General features: G+C 45.2%; 1 protein-coding gene across 3 annotated transcripts in view; it reads right to left on the bottom strand.

Moving 5' to 3' along the window:
- TRIO (trio Rho guanine nucleotide exchange factor) overlaps positions 1–16,402 on the bottom strand; it is a 262,864-nt gene extending 246,462 nt beyond the window's left edge. Inside the window, exon 1 of one of the 3 annotated variants that reach the window (XM_060278041.2) lies at positions 15,605–16,402. In XM_060278041.2, coding sequence (XP_060134024.2) covers positions 15,605–15,710 — 106 coding nt within the window. In that variant the 5' untranslated portion in view covers positions 15,711–16,402. Of the gene's footprint in view, positions 1–13,598; positions 13,741–14,349; positions 14,370–15,604 lie in introns of those variants that run through there. The other 2 variants (XM_060278045.2, XM_060278044.2) reach the window with 2 other exon arrangements.
- Between the last annotated feature and the right edge of the window lie 251 nt (positions 16,403–16,653).

Here is a 16,653-nt window from a genome sequence, read left to right as displayed (position 1 = left end):
GAATATTAGCAAAAGTAGGAGGGGTTCTCCTAAGATACTCTGGATTGCCCCCACAAACAAGTCTATTATTATTATTATTATTATTATTATTATTTTAAACTAGCTTGCTTTTCCAAACATATTCACAATCACCTGTAGCCTAAAAGCAGTAGACTCCAACTGGGTTTGTAGCATTTTACCTTTATTTTAAAGAAGAGGCAGTATCCTACAGCTCAGAAGTCAACAAGATGATGCTGCCCTGCAACTCCCATTCATCTACGATCGTTGGCCAACAATGCCCGGATTCGAATGCTGGATTCAAAGGGTATTTGGAGGAACATCTCCCTTTTCCTCTTGCCCTTCCCCCTCACCTGGGGGAAAAACTCACCCCTTCCCCCCCCTGCACAGGTGGGTGGATGCAGACCTGGAAGTCCAGGGATTGGGTTAGAGCTTGAGGCACCTTCTGAGCTGGCTCCCCTAGAGGAAAGAGGAGGGAGATCTGAGCATCCCCTACAGGAGAAGAATGTGCTTCCCTTACTTCCACAGAACGCAAGTGTTGCTTTTAGGGGACAAGCACTGGGGTTCCAAACAGGGTGGATAAAAATCAATGATTTTTTAAAGAAAAATCAGATTTTTTTGATTTAAATCGGATTTTTTTTATTTAAATCAGATTTTATTAAATAAAATGCTTTTTGAGGAAAATATATTACCATCCAAAGGTTATTCCATCATGAAATAAAGATTAGGGTTTTTTTAATTATGTAGAATAAGGTTGTATATGTTTAATTTTTTTGGTAAATAAATTCCATTAATCCATTCAAAATGTCATGCTGTTCCAGAGGTTTTTGTAAGATTATTGGGCAGTTTCTCTGCCTACAAGATATTATCACAGATGCTTGGTTTACTTTTGCAGTTCTCAAAACTGAATTTGACTCAGCAGAGATCACATGCCTCTTCTTCACAGCAAAAATGTTATAACATGAACAGAGTTGAGAAATAGACCTTAATCCTATTGTTCTACAAACCTATGAATACAGAATCAACCCCTTCAGTGATTAAGTTTCCAGAAGTTCAGTGAATAGAATAGAAACAACATTTTTCTGATTGTTTGGAGTGGACAGTATTTAAGTTTTTCATGTGTAGGCTGGGCTGACAGTCTAAGTTTCTTAAAATATATATATATTGTTTTTGTTTAGCCAAATTAGTTAACAAACATGGATGTTTGTTTAAACAAATAACATATGCTGTAATGTTATTGTTTCAGTTGAATAAATCTATTTAATTTGTTATTATTAATGTAATGATTATTTTTCTCCTTCCTAAGTACAACAGAAAAGTTGTCCAAATACAGTATGAATGATTAACCTATTAAACTGGGGATTAAAAAAAAACTAATATGAAAAGTTGTTATTCTAAAAATCTTCATCTACTTGCATATTAAAGTTGTACCAGCAAGAATTAGTCTTTATGTAGACAACTATGATTTAAATCAAGCCTTACTGACTAGTGATTTAAATCGTGAATTAAATCAGATTGATTTAAATCAAATCCACCCTGGTTCTAAAAAGCACTGTAACTTTTAAGATTTGATCCGGGGTGCCCACAATAGTATCGTGTTTTTGCGGCATGCATCTTCTTGGCATCGACTTTCCTGACTTAAAAGAGTTCTTGGAAGGCAGAAAAGCCTTCTGTAACAGAGAGCGGCAAAGAAGTCACCGGCACTATGAATCACTTCCTAGTCATGCAATCACTTCCTAGTCATGCAACATTTTTCCTGAACAAAGTGATTCAGCTTTCCAGGGGCTGGTAGCAAACTGAATCACAGTCCTGCTTCCTACCTACTTCCATTTAGAACTTCAAGTTTAGCGGCATCAAAGAACTCCCTACCTATGTTTCACAGAAAACGGGCTGGGGGGGGGCGGAAATTGAGGGCCCTTCATACTTTCTTCTTTTTGCATCCCGTTGAGAAAAGCGGTACAATATGCAACAGGGTCCTTCATTTTCACAATGTTTTTGATTGGGTCGCTTGCCAGTAAGCAAAGTATGCATTGGAAAGACTCGAACTAGACGTTATTATGTGGAGGAAATGAGAAAATAGTTGCCAATATTGATGATAGCAAATTTCGGAAGTGGGAGGTCCCATTATAAAATGAGCCTAAACCCCTCCTAGATTTTAGCTCTGACTTGCAATGTGTTGACTGCCAATTTCCCCATCCTTCTCAAGAAAGGTGGGATGGGAGACCAGCAAAGAGTGAAAACTGGAGCTAATACAGACCTTGATGGTACAGTATGGCTGTTAAAGGTATTGCACTGTTGTAACTCATATGCTATCTAATATTAAGATGCAGGGAGCTGTCATTGGGAGATTTTGGAGTACAGTGGTACCTCGGTTCTCAAACACCTTGGTTCCCAAACGCCAAAAACCCGGAAGTAAGTATTCCATTTTTCGGAAGCCTAACGTCCAATGCGACTGTCAGCTACTGTTTCCGGGGCACCTGCACCAATCAGAAGCTGCGCCTTGGTTTTCAAACATTTCAGAAGTCAAATGGACTTCCGGAACGGATTAAGTTTGGCGCGTTTGTTTTTGCTATTTATTTTGCGCTTTTGTTTTTGAGGCTGTTTTTGTGACTGTGTGGAACCCAGTTCAGCTATTTATTTATTTATTTATTGAATGATTGATTGTGTGACTGCAGAAATGGAAACTTCTACAAATCATCTACAATACTGTCTTATTTATTTTATAGTACAGTACTTTGATTATTGCTTTCATTTTATGGATCAAAGGTTTCATTAGATGGTGAAATTCATGTTAAATTGCTGTTTTAGGGGTTGTCTGGAACAGATTAATCCGTTTTGCATTACTTTCTATGGGAAAGCATGCCTTGGTTTTGGAACACTTCAGTTTTGCAACAGACTTCCAGAACGGATTAAGTTTGAGAACCAAGGTATCACTGTACAATGATGTAGGATTAGAAACTCAGATATATAATCTAGGAGCCAAATGGCTCCTTAAATCAGGGTTGCAATCGCCAAAATGGAATGCCTAGTTGCCATTTTGGGGCCAGACGACTCGAAAATCGTATTTTTCAATACCTTTCGGTTCCTGAAAATCATTCTGATTGTGCAGATAAAACATAACGGGTAGAATTCTACAGGATGTGTTGCTAGTGTGTGAAAGCAGTCAACATGCAATGATTCCCAGGCATGCACCTTCAGATGGTGGAGATGGAGTTAGGCACCGAGCATCTTTCACTTGGTCACAAGTGGCCAAGTGCAAAATGCGCCTGGCGAATTTCGAACGTTGCACTGATGACAACCAGTTCTACTTGTCTGTAACATCAGAATCCAAAACCGCTATGCATGACCTGAATTGATGCCTGGAAAGGCTGAAGATTGGACCTGGAACTTCTGCACACAAAGAAATGAGCTAGAGAGCTTCCCTATGGCCGTACTTTGGGGGGGGGTTGGGGGGGGGTTCTCCAGGTTCCACTATTGTCACTATTGTCCCTAGGAAAGGAGCCTAGATGGTCACCTTTGGTTGACACATAAACCGCCCTTTCTTGGACAGAGAGCTCTTAGCAACTGCGGACGCACACTGGTAACTCTGCAACTGGAATAGTGTAATGAACTCTACATGGGGCTACCCCTGAGCATGGCTTGGAAGCTACAGCTAGTCCAGAACACAGTGACTTTTCAAATTACAGTTTTACAATCAAATGTCCAACCTACAGCATAAAAACAAGATCCCAAAGGATCTCCTGGACTTCCCTCCTCCCCTTTGTGGGTCCTATTGTTGGTCATTTCCTCCTGCATCTTTTATACTAATCCAAACCTCTTATATCTCCATTACATCCAAAATTCTCCATTAAACTACAAGTGTTATTCCAATTCTACTGACAATGTTTACAATGGTTTTTAAGATAAAGAATGGGGAAATGATTTATCATTTATTAAAATTTTGGTCTTCCTGATTTCTGATTCTTCCGGTCATTTTAGCCATTTTGGCATAATCCGTCAACTTAACCTGCCATTCTTCTCTGGACGGGAATTTATCTTCTTTCCATCTCTTGCTATTAACACACATGAACAACTTGGGAGCAGGTGATTCAGTGGGAGCACCTTCCCCAAGAGACACCTTTGTGGTCACCCAGATCATCAAATGAGACTCTGCTATCTGTGCCAGCTAGAAGCAACATGGAAGTGGGTCTTTTCTACGGCCCCTGTTCTCTGGACAGCTCTCCCACCCAGGAGGCACCCTCTTGCAGTGTGTTGCAGACACCTGAAGAAAAAGCAAGAAGCGATTTTCCATGTGGAGGATCCTGGAGGAACATTCTGGGATGGGAGAACTTTCAGGCTGAAGAAGACATTCAAGACCAGAACCAGGATACAGATGAACATGAAGAGCCTGATGGATCACAACAGCAGCACACCTAGCCTACCAACAATATGGGCCAATGGCTGAAATAAATTACCGACCTACCTAGCCTACCATCCTCCTTCTCACCGTGGAGTAAGAAACAGGAGCAAGCTCTGCTCTGAAGATCCAAAATGTTTTCCCATATTGGCAATGAAAACCACCACAGGTTTTTCTTCCTAAAGAGTTAATGTTTTTGGAAGGGATCCACACAGATATACGCTTCCCAGAAATATAAAAATGAAGTGCTAATAATTCTCTGCGGGAGATTTCTGGTAAAACACAACGTCGTTTCAGAAGCACTAACAGAAGCACCATTTTATTTTATTTTATTTTCCCCCTCGCAATTCTGACTCGCACACCAATTCCTCTTTTAATTAGGGGTGGGGGGAAGCTTTCTAAATAATAAGAGTTACACAAAAAGAACTGGCGTTAGATTTCTGTTTAGAACTTAAAGAATTTCCTTGCTGAATCAAACACTAATTCCCACAGTCTGACTCTAGATAGAGCCCCTTGCTAAGATTTCCTTGAGAAGCTCGAAAGGTAACATAGATTCTCCACCCCTAGACATCCTTAGCACCTGCCTCTGAACACTGAAGTTACCATACTTTTCAGTCTATAAGACACCCCCTTGTATAAGACTCTCCCTATTTGGGGGGGACTAAAAAAATTGAAAATGGGGAGATTCCCCAAAGTTGTTGAGCTTTACCCGCCATGGTCGCCGAGAGGTCTTTGCAGCCTCTCGCTGTGCCGCCGTTGCTTCGCCCCCCTTTTCCCCCCTCCTGTCTCGGTCCAGCCTCGGACTCACTGGGACTGTAAAAGCCATCGCAAGGCAACCCTCTCAAAAACCCTGTGCGAGCGCGGGAGACTTCTACCTGCGCGTCCAAACGTGCCTCCCGCTCCCCTCCTCCGCCCCGGGGCTGGGGGAAAGGCGCTAATTAGGGGTCATCGTTAAAAACAGGGAAAAGAAAACCCCACGTACACACTTCCCAGGGGGATCGGGCGGAGCGTCGCCGGGTCTGCCACAACCTTGCGTGCAGGACTTTGCAAACGCTCCCTGCCCGTCAGAAGGGAGTAGCTTTCAGCGCAGGAGGCCATTTGCCTCAGTGCCTCGCGTATACTTGGCGCACTCAGATGGCCATGCAAAAGCTTCAATCAGATTTATTTTTAACTGTGCAACGCCATCCATATGAATGCAACCAAGGCTATCAAGCTAACCTATTTATTTGGTGGGAAATGCTTATGTTCCTTAATCCGCTGCTGCCGGCATTGCAAAAGCCACCTATCCTCTGTCCTCTCGCCCAAAAAAGGAGCAAATCGACTGTCCAATTGTCACAACGACAGCCAATCAACACCAGCCCTTGACGCAGCCACCAATAACATTATCCGACTCACTGCAACAACCAATCCCACGTCCCCACAATGCACTTCCCATGTATAAGACTACAGTACATGATTTTTGAAGAAAAAAACCTCGCCTTACAGACAGAAAAGTGCGGTATTTGTTTGGGCCTATTGTAACCAACAGCCACCGACAGAACTAATCAGTTGTGTATGCTTATAATTCCTGGGTAGGGACTGCTAAGCTATGGTGAGGCATACTCTGGTACCCCACAGTTGGACTACTGTAAAGCATTATGCTTGGGGCTGCCCTTGAAGATGGATTAAAAGTTTCAGTCCAACCAAATGTTGTTGTGCATAGATGGAGCTGTATAACCCCAATTCTCAAAGAATTACACTGGGTGCCAATCTGCTTCCGGGTGCAATTCAAAGTGTTGATCCTTCGCTTTAATGCCTAAACAGCTTGGGATCCATATAGCTCATCCCATGTTTGTCCTGCTCACGCATTAAGATGTTCAGCTAAAGCCTTTTCCCAGGTTCAATCGCTTGCTGAACTGCATTATGTTCCCAACAAGGAGAGGACCTTTCCCGAGATGGAACTTCAACTCTGGAACACTCTCCCAAGGGAGGCTCAGCTGGCAAAAATATTACAATATTTTAGATGCCAGGTTAAAGATTTTCTTGCTTACTCAGACATTTTAAAGGAGCTCCATTTGTCTTGCACACAGTGCTTGTGTGCTTGGTTTTTTTGTTTTGTTTTGTTTTTTGCTGCTGTCTTTTAGCTTTTATTGTTTTATGATGAATTACATTTTGCTTCTATTGAATAGTTATTATTGTTCACCACTGTGGGAATCTGTTGGGATGAAGAAGAACCATTTAGAATTATTTCAAAAAGATATCCAAGCCTTTCCTTGAAGAAGAAAAAAGAGAGGTTAGAAATAAACTATGCAATACTCACATTCTGTGGTTGCGTAAGACGACTGCAAACCAAGCATGCAAGCAGCTGCTCTACGTAGAGTTTGAACCAATGACCCACCTAATCTAGTACTACCCTACTCTGAACGGCGGCAGCTCTCCAAGGCTTCAGGAACAGATTCTGCCCATTCCCACTTCCAGAATGCCTTTAAACAGAGATGTCCGCCTCTGAAAGATGAGCCTGAAAAGCATGTGCCCCTCATTGAAGTACATGGTTGCTTGGCGTCTTCCCCGAGTATCAGGTCAGCAGTAGCCCTGGTCCTTTGCTGGAGTGGTGAATCACATGGAGGTACTTCACCCTGCGGTAAGCAAGTGACCAATTGCTCACTAGGCTAGAGAAAGATGGCTGAGAAATTCAACCTGCTGTAGCCCCACCCACTCTTCTTGTGATGCAACAGCCACATGGCTAGGCTCAAAACTCCACATGGTGATGTAACGGTCACATGACTGGGCTCATAAAAAGTCAGCTATGTTTTCCCATAGCTCCTCTTCCAACCCATCCCTTTTGCCGTTCAGGCAATAATCTGGCTCTACTCATGAGCAGCATAGCCTTGGAGGACAGGAATCCCGCAAGATGGCGGCTTCTCCTCACTTCAAGAATTGGAAAAGTAAAATTACAAGGTGCCCAGTGACCCTATTTACACTCTAGATTAATGACACTGCTTTTTTGTTCCACCCACCCTTCCTCCATAGTTTAGGGTGGTACACCTGGGGCTGCCTTCACAGGTCTAACACAGCCGCATCCCAATTCTTTCCAGAGTTTTCTTACAAAATCACATGTTGGTATCGTCTGGGTGATCTTTCCCAGCTTCATAAACCAATTAGTGACCCCGGTATGTTTTTTGTCTGCGTTGAACTGTAAGCAATAGCTCACAGTTCAGATAGTAACAGCAACCCTGGATTAATAAAAGTCAGGAATAAAGTTCCAGAATGTGAGGTGGAGGATCATGGGAGAAGCACTTGGTCCTGATGCTCGTCCTCCACTATATAAACCATGACTCATGAAGCTGAGAAAGATCTCCCCAAATCCCCACCTCAAATCTCCCCAGACTTGTTCAACAGCAGTTCTGGTTTCTTACAATTTACTAGAAATCCCAAGTAGGACTATCTGTTCACGGACACTTTTTTCTTGAGCGTTATCATTTTTGGTTGCACTTAGCACATCCCTGCAGAATGTCCCTCGATATATAAAAAAAAATCCCTGCACATTCAATAAAGATTCCAACATTATTCACACACCTGCAGCCTTCAGTTATAATGTGCTAGGAAGACCTCTAGCATGACATTTTGCTGAATGTGGCACCCTACTCTAACCTTCTCTGGATTTCCTGATTCTGAAATCTGTTCTAGAATTCAAGTAACCAAGTGCCAAGTTGTCCTGTGACTAAAAGCCCACCCTTTATCTCCAAAAAGGCTCAAAAGCTCAGAAGAGTTGCAAGGACAGGGATACCATAGTGAACTGCAGATAAACACGTTTGTTGCATTTCATATTTGGGCGGGTCAATTTCTGCTTCGTTGGCCCAAGTAGAAAATTCCATTTGTAGTTTAGAAGGGAATAAATCAGCAGTTTGCAAAATGATATATTAATATTCAACAGTGGAATTTGATGGCAGAATGGATCTATGACATCCTGGTAATTTTAATTTCTTAGCAGTATCAAGGGTGACATGTTCAAAAAGATTCAATTTGGATAAACTGGAAACGTCAATTTTAAGCACGATAAAATATGTTCAGAACAACCATTCCAGGCACAGGAAGAGGCCAGAGAAAAAAGGATGTGGAACAAGAGATCTTTGCCTGAACAAGAAAAGAGCCAGAGTCAAAACTGAAACCTAATGAGAAATCAAAGAGGAGCTGAATCAAAGAATGCTATAATGCTGCTTTGTGGGGAATTTCTAAAAGACAGGATGCAACCATGTAAACTGAACAAAACAAAACTGGATGTCAGTGATTAGAATAAAATATGGAAGTGACATGAGTGTGACACACACAGACTTCTTTACCCAAAGACACCTGAAATATAAATGTTTAGAACCCACCCTATTCTTGTGATTGTAATTTAAACCATTTTTGTGTTGTATTCTTTAAATTGCTGCAACCCACCCTTGGAAGTTAGGGTGGAGGACAGCTAATAAACAATTATTAACTAATAATAATATTAACAGTGATAGCAGCATCTCATGGTGAGCAGGATAAAGTGCAGAATTGCGGACAAAAGATTATTCTGAGGCCCGTCTTCATGCACCTCCTCCGTGAGGTCCAGAAGGTGGCAACACGAGAACAGGCCCTTTCTGTGGTGGCTCCCAGTTTGTGGAATGTTGAGGCTCACCTGGAACCTTCATTATATATATTTTTAGGCGCCAGGCGAAAACGTTCCTCTTCAACCAGGTATTTGGCTGATCAACATTCTAGGTCCTTTTAAATGTGTGGGTTATGGGGTGTTTTGCTCTTATTTTTATTATGCATTTTGTGTTTTATTTTGTTGTGAACTGCCCTGAGACTGGGGAAGGGTGGTATACAAATGTAATATATCTAAACTTTCCTAGATCCACGTTTAACCCCAGCCTGAAAGATTGGACCATTTTTGCCATACATTTTTGCCCTTTTCCTCTCTCTCCTCTTACTTTTCTGTCTGCTGGTAGTCTCTCTCTCTCTCTCTCTCTCTCTCTCTCTCTCTCTCTCTCTCTCTCTCTCTCTTATCTGAAAAAGAGACTAGGAGAGAAAGACAGTGAGACCAAACAACTCTGGTGCAATGTCAAACCATAGTTCTGTGTTCTGTGAAGGAGGAGTCAAGAAGCCTTGGTTTCACACACCAGGATTAAGGCAAACCATACTTTACCAAATTAGCAGTCTATGGTTTGCAGAAGTACAAACTGTAGGTTGCTGGGTTGGATGAAACAGCAAACTGTGTTTTGCCTTAAAACCAGGGACTCAGCTACATTAGTTATATATACAAACAAATTGTGTTTGTAAACCGAGGTACCACTGTGTGTGTGTGTGTGTGTACACAGTGGTACCTCGGTTTACAAACACAATTTGTCCCGGAAGTCTGTACTTAATCTGAAGCGTACTTAACCTGAAGCCATCACCACATCTGAGAAGAGGAGCCCATGGTTTTTTGATTGCTTGTTCACACAGCACCATGGTCTGGTGTTATTTCTGAACCAGCTGCAACTCAACCCAACTGGGCATGCTAGAATTCTCAGCAATATACAGCATTTATTTGCGACAAGTTGATGTTATCTGAATGTAGGAAGTTTGATTGCTAGTGGCTTAGAAAGTGTCCAGGCAAATATTTACTTTATATCCAGGAATCAAGAATCCGAACAAGAGTTGAAATGCACCGTGTATTTCACCAGTTTGGGCATTTTGGTGTTTTTTTAAAAAAGGTTTAATAAAAATAAACTAATTCCATTAAAATGGCCTGTTTCCATGCAGGTGAGGAAAACCCAGAGGGAAACAAGGAGGGTGGAAAGCAAAGCTGAAATGGACTGAAGGACAAAGCTCTCTGCAAGCTCTCAGTTCAAACCTCTGACCTTCTGCAGGAAACCAAAAGGGTTGGGAAATGGGGGAGAGAAATGGGAGCAGCTCTGACCGCAGCCAGAATGCGGCCCCAAATAGATTACCCTGCAAGAGAACGTGGCCCCCAAGAGGGAAAAACCCCTGCTTTCAAAGTAGTTCAAGTTACCCACTGAAATAGCAAAAGAACTCATAGTGTTACACAACTTCCTCGATCTAGTTTGTTTCAAAGTCATCCCTCCCTCTATTTTTAGGAGGCATTTAAAAAATGTAGACCACGAAGTGCTATACTGCACATCAAACCGAGTGGGCCCAGTTATATAATTGCAGGGAACGAGAAAGAACGAGGGGAGAAGAGAGCACAAGAAGTCTTCGCTCCTCCTGGTCCCGCTTACACCACAGCAGTGCATATGAGGCTCGAAAAGTCAACGCATGAAAGGCCCTCGCGCCGCCTTTTTAATATGGAGGGCAGTATCGTGCTACCAATATTGATCTCTGCCAATAAAAATAAGGAAATTGAAAGTGGCAGGAACGGCGCGCATGCCAAAGTATTAAGCCCACAAGCTCAACAACATCCGTTCAAAGTGTGTGTATTGGATTGGGCCAAAAGTGTTACTGTGCCTGCTATGTCAAGCGTTAAGGAAACATTTCCACCCAAGTTACAGCATGCCGAGAAATACGTCTACTCTTTCCAAGAAAACAGGAAGCATTGCATTGCTCTGAAGTGCTTCTTTCCTTTTGAGGTACCAAGATCTACTACCGACAAGCTAACTAACGGAGATGAGCTGCGATCAGAGCTCTCATCTATACAAAGCAGCCACATTGGATCGGGGCTGTGGCACTGGGAAGAAGGGGAGCTATCCCTTTTCCACTCATGCCACTTTCCTGATCAATAAATTGCCCACCTCCACAATGCCAAATCTGCTGTTTCACACACTAGTGACACATCCTGTGGGATTCTATCAGTTATATTTTATTTGCACGATCAGAATGAATTTCAGGAACCCAGAAGTCGCACTAAAAAATACAACTTTCGAGCCACCTGGCCCCCCAAATGGCAACTAGGCATTCTGTTTTAGCGACTGCAACCCTAGTTTGAGGAGAGCCATTTGGCACCCAGCTTATATAGCAGAGTTTCTAACCTTGGAGACAGACTGGGTAGGGGCAAAAGGAAGTCAGAAACCCCTTCTCCCCAAGCATCCAATTTTGAGGCCCCCACAACTATTTTCCACCCTCCCCAGAAAATTTATGGAAATCTAATCAGAGAGCATCTCATATAGTTTGGTCACAAAGTCTGTAGTTCCTATAGCGCAAGAAACCAACACTTTAAGGCTAAATAAAAAGGTCGTTCTTATATTATAGGCGAAACGAGGCATTCCTATCTCCAAAATGCAACGGAGCCATCTGATTTTTTTTTTAATTAAAAAAAAGAGAGCATGGTTTCAGTTGCTTTTTTGGACTCTTCCCACTTCCCGCAACAAACAAACGTCATGGGAGTGATATACCATTGTTACCTGCACCAAACCAGCCATTGTACAGCATGCCTGTCCCAATATATTCCATTTCAGGCTTTATCTTAATAGGTCCTCAAGCTATTCAACAGCATCTACAGGCCTCAGCATTGAGGCTCCGAGGACTTATTTTGATTTGCTTGTCCAGTGGAAGCAACCAGCAGTCCACACTTAGTACATTCCACGCCATAAAAAGTTCACCCTTCCCAATGACTCAGATACTCTTCCATAGCAGCTGCACCATTCCAAAATCAAAGCCCCCTCCCTCTTTGCCGGTCCTGGAAGACCAGTCATGGTGCCCGCCCAAACTCCTACTTGCATGCTTGAAACGCCAATATGGTATTCCATCCACCCATCCCTGTTCTTCCCAGTCCCCCCCCCTTTTTTGTTTGTTTCCTATTGCTGCACTTTCCACCCCATTCATTGTCTATTATTACCCATACCACCAGGACTTTCCTACAGAGAAGTGTATTTATTTGAATGCCTTTCCCAATTTCCCAAAGTCAATGGCTAATCGACACAAAGAAAGCCAAATCAGATATTTAAAAAAAAAATTAAAAACATGATTTAGGTGGGATTAAATCTAACACACAGCCCAAGTCAGTGTGTGTCTCTGCATGCCTGATCTAAGTGGATTCTAAAGAGAAGGATTTGTCAATGATTAGCTCCTGTGTTTATTGTTTAACAGCCTTTCCAATTCTCCCAGTCTTCTCACTACCAATATTCTACCGGTAAGGGATGCTTTTGCTGCAGAATGGCTCAAAGTGGGAAGCCCATACAGGTGAATCAGAAATTAGATAAAACCTGAAGCAGAACCACCATGGCATAACACATCTGAAGAAGTGTGCATGCACACGAAAGCTCATACCAAAATAAAAACTTAGTTGGTCTTTAAGGTGCTACTGAAGGATTTTTTTTTATTTTACATTCTGAACAAGGTATGCAAATACAGTAGTCACTTCTCTGAGGCAAGAAGAACCAGCTCGAGGTGGGTCCAGGGAAAGAAAATCTTATGTTGCCTTTGTCAGGTTTCAAATCCCGCTGAATTCAACAGGATTGCAGCCCCAAACAAGTATCTATAGACAGGTATGAAGGCCAGTAAATTTTGCCGACCAATTTGGAAGCCTGTCTTGAAGAGAAGCCAGATCGCTCTGACATAACCCCACCAAAGAAAGTCTTTTCAACAGTAAAAAAAATATCGCTTATGTCTTGCAACGGGCACACACCTGAACATCTTTGTCACGCAGCACAGATCCAACCTAGAGCAGAGCAACCTCAATCGGGCTGCTTAGTGTACTAGGCAGCAACTCACCCAATTCCCGCGACGACAGAAATGCCCAGGAAAGCAAAACGCAATGTGCGCACCCTTTGCTCGGCTGATGCTCACCCTTGAAGCCATGCAGAATGAATGGGTCTCCCTGCAACTCAGCGCTGCAAGACACTCTAGCCACGGCAAGTGATGTCGAACAGGGATTATGGGTTCCTGAGGAACATGATCCATGCAGTCTATCCTGGGAGCCCATTTCGTATAACAACACCAGCAGAGCTCACGAGAAAAGCAGCCACCTGTCCACACAGCCACCACCCTCACGGATCATATTTGGCCCAGATTAAGGGACTGTGAGCAGAGAAGCTTGTATACAAGTTCCCTGACTATGACCAACTCGGGGAGTGGGGAGGAGGAGAATAAAGAGGAGACCCAAAGACTGACAGTTTTCATCCTCCCCTTCTCCATCTGCCTCTCCCCGCCCCCGCTGCCCCAGTTCTCCGTCAAATAGGGCAAATGCTACGTAGCAAACAAACACTTACTCCAAGCAGTCATGGTCTACTCCTTCACTAATGGAGGCAAAAATACCTACCTAACTCAGACGCCCCTTCGGTTCTCCAGAGATGAGTCTGCATTTCTTCTCTCCCCCCCCCAACTATCCCCACTTCCTAGGCTCGGTCCTTTTAAAGGCATCCAGATGAAGCAAGCGAGGAAGCCTGCTGCCCTCTCTCCCCCTCTCCACCCCTCCTTGGAAGGATGATGATGAGCAACATATCAGTGGCAGAGGAGGAGGAGGAGGAACCAAACAAATTCTGGCAGGAGGGAGGAAAACCCAAAGCGAGAGCTTCTGTCTTCGGTGCTGGAGAAGTCTGACAGGCAAGACGTTAAGGGGGCCTTTCTGCTGGGCTTCCCCTTCAGCCTCCTCCCCCTGCCCCCCCCCCAAACAGCAGGCAGGCATTGGTTGGGACAACCCTGTGCCTTTTCCCTCCCTCCTTCCAGAGATATCCCTCCCCACCTGAATTCACAGAGACCTTTGCTTGGATTTGTCAGAATGGGGCACGTTTGCTCCAGAAGCAAAGGGGTGTCTGTGACTTGCCTATATGACCCAGCAACCACCCCTTCCCCCACCCCACCCCATTTTCCAAGGGGAGAAAGTGTTTTGTTTTTTTCATTTCAGCTGCAAGCCCAGAAACATACAGGCCCAAGCTAACTACTCCTTTCCCACCCCTCCCTGTCTTACACAAATCCACAGTCCCTGTGGCCATAAGCAATGGATTCACGGGGAGCATTGCAACATGGCAGTTTCAGGCGCGCACACACAGGGCAGGCATCCGTAATGTTACCTTTCTCCACTTGTGGGGTTTCTGGAAAAGGTCTGTTTCGGAGGAACCGCCTGCCTTCTGCACCTTATCCATTTCTGTTTCCCAGCTGCGGCCGTTACCCCATCTCAAGCATTCAATAATGAGAACGAATAATAACAATAAAAGTTTTACCACCCTAGGGTAACAGGATACAAGGAGGTTTGGACAACAGCTGGAGTGACCATGTAAGGAGAGGCTCCCGGGCACCTGCCTTGTGTCAAAGTATTTCCCTTACAGCTTAACTATGCAAGATGCATGTCCTCCTCTGCCAACACCCCCCCCCCCCCCAGAAATCCAACCACCTACCAAAATCAATGCAGAAAGACAATCAACTGTCCACTCCTTAGGCCAGATTTGTATTAAAAATAAAAATGCTCGCTCCCCCCCCCCAAAAAAGAAAAAACCAGACAAACCAAGCCAACTCTATTTTAGCCTCTCTGTAGATTATTTACACCCCGCTCTTCCAAGACTTGCATTCGAACCGCAAAGGCAGGCAGGCAGGCAGAGATGGAGAGAGAGAGAGAGAAGCTTTTCATTTTAATAGAAATAAACACACACCCAGAGCTGGAGCCGAAAGCTAGACATGAAAACAAATGCTCGGGGTTTTTTTTTTCCCCATGGAGGAAGGGAAAGATGGGGATGCGGCTGAGTTGCCATTCCTTGGTTACAGCAGCTGTCTAGAAACAGTGACAAAGGCTGTGGATTATGACACCCAGACACATGCTACAGTCCACAGATAATCTTGGCCTTCTATAGCCTATTGACTTTATCAAGGAGGGGAAATCTAGTCTTTAAAGGAGGTGATGCTGCTCAGAAGAATGGACCATTACAGCTAAACGATAAGGTACCCCGACAGGCTAAAAGAGAATCTATATCGGGGCTTTGGAGTTGACAGCCAGATCCATCGATCAGATATTAAAGAGACTCTGTAAAATGCATACGGCGATACATATGGCTGGTCTTAGGAACACTTGGCCTTTTTCAACGCAGAAATCCTGCAAAAATATGAGGCTTGTCGAGGCAAGGATTGATTCCCCCCCCCTTTTTTTTTTTAGCTCTCGGGCACGGAAAGCAGCGACACTCCAGAGCGCACAAAACCACCGGGCGGGGAAAATAAAATAGGAACGACCGATATTTCCCCCTCGCTTCCTTCTCTAAACTCCTTGGAAAGGCCAACCCAACCCTCTTCTCCCCAACGCCAGATCGCCTTTCCCCTCCGGCCAAGCGGAGCGCTCACCCGATCGGAAGAAAGCCGCGATGTCCGCGGAATCCTTGGCGGCGTCCTCCGCCCCTTCGCCGGCCGCGTTGCCGCTGGTGGAGGAAGCAGCGGTGGAGCCGCTCATGGCTGCGAGACGCGGTCGGTGGCTCCTCCGGACCCGAGCGCGCTGCCACCGCCACGCTGACCGGGCGCCTCGCTCCCTTCTCGGCCTGGATCGCTGACAGCAACCAGGAGCCGGGGGTCGAGGAGGAAGAAGAAGAGACTATCTAAAACCTCGGGGGCCCCCGGGTCTCCGGCTTCACCTTCCAGCAAAAACACCCAGGAAGAAATCCATCCAAGAAACACGGCGGCGGCGGCAGCGGCACTGGCAATGACGATGGCGCAGGGAGGGAGGGGGAGAGGAGGGGGGAAACGGGGCGGGTGGGGGGAGAAAGGGGCAGCTGGATGGGTGGATGGATCGATCTGGTTGCACCGGCGGCAGCCAAAGGATCGCAATAATAGATGGAGGCGCGCGCGCGTGGAGAGATCACAGCTCTGGCAGAGCCTCTCCAGAGAGCGCGTGCATAAGCAATGGGTGCATGCAGGATAGGGGGGAGGAGAAGCAAAGACAATTGCAGGAAGGGGGGAAGGGAGGGCGCATGGGGGGAGAGGGGGGAGGAAGGGATGCAATCCGGGAAGCGTGGGGCAGCGGGGCGCGCTGGGGGGAGCAAGGGCGCCGCAGCCTTTGGGGAGCAGCTGCGCTTTTTTAACAACAGCGCCCTGGGAGGGCGCCGAAGCCGCCCCGCTCCTCCATCTTGCTTGCCATTGCAAAGGTGGGTGGGGACAGCGAAGGAAGGAAGAGAGGCGATTCCCCGCCCAGGGAAGCCGGGGGTTGGCTGGGGGAAGAGAGAAAGCAGCCTCGGAGCGGGGAGGAGGGAGGGAGGGAGGGGAGCGGCAGCCTCTCGGGAAGTTCCGGGCAGCTCCGTGCGCGCTCGGCGAGGCTGCACAGGAAAGAGGCAGTTGGGGCGCGGAGCGAAAGGAATGATCATTTTCCTATTGGCTGGGGGTGCATTATGTGCAAGCGGGGA

The sequence above is a fragment of the Zootoca vivipara genome, chromosome 8 (assembly GCF_965207765.1).
Source record: "Zootoca vivipara chromosome 8, rZooViv2.hap1.1, whole genome shotgun sequence".
NCBI classification, from domain to species: Eukaryota; Metazoa; Chordata; class Lepidosauria; order Squamata; family Lacertidae; genus Zootoca; species Zootoca vivipara.
This window is presented reverse-complemented; position numbering and strand designations above follow the sequence as displayed.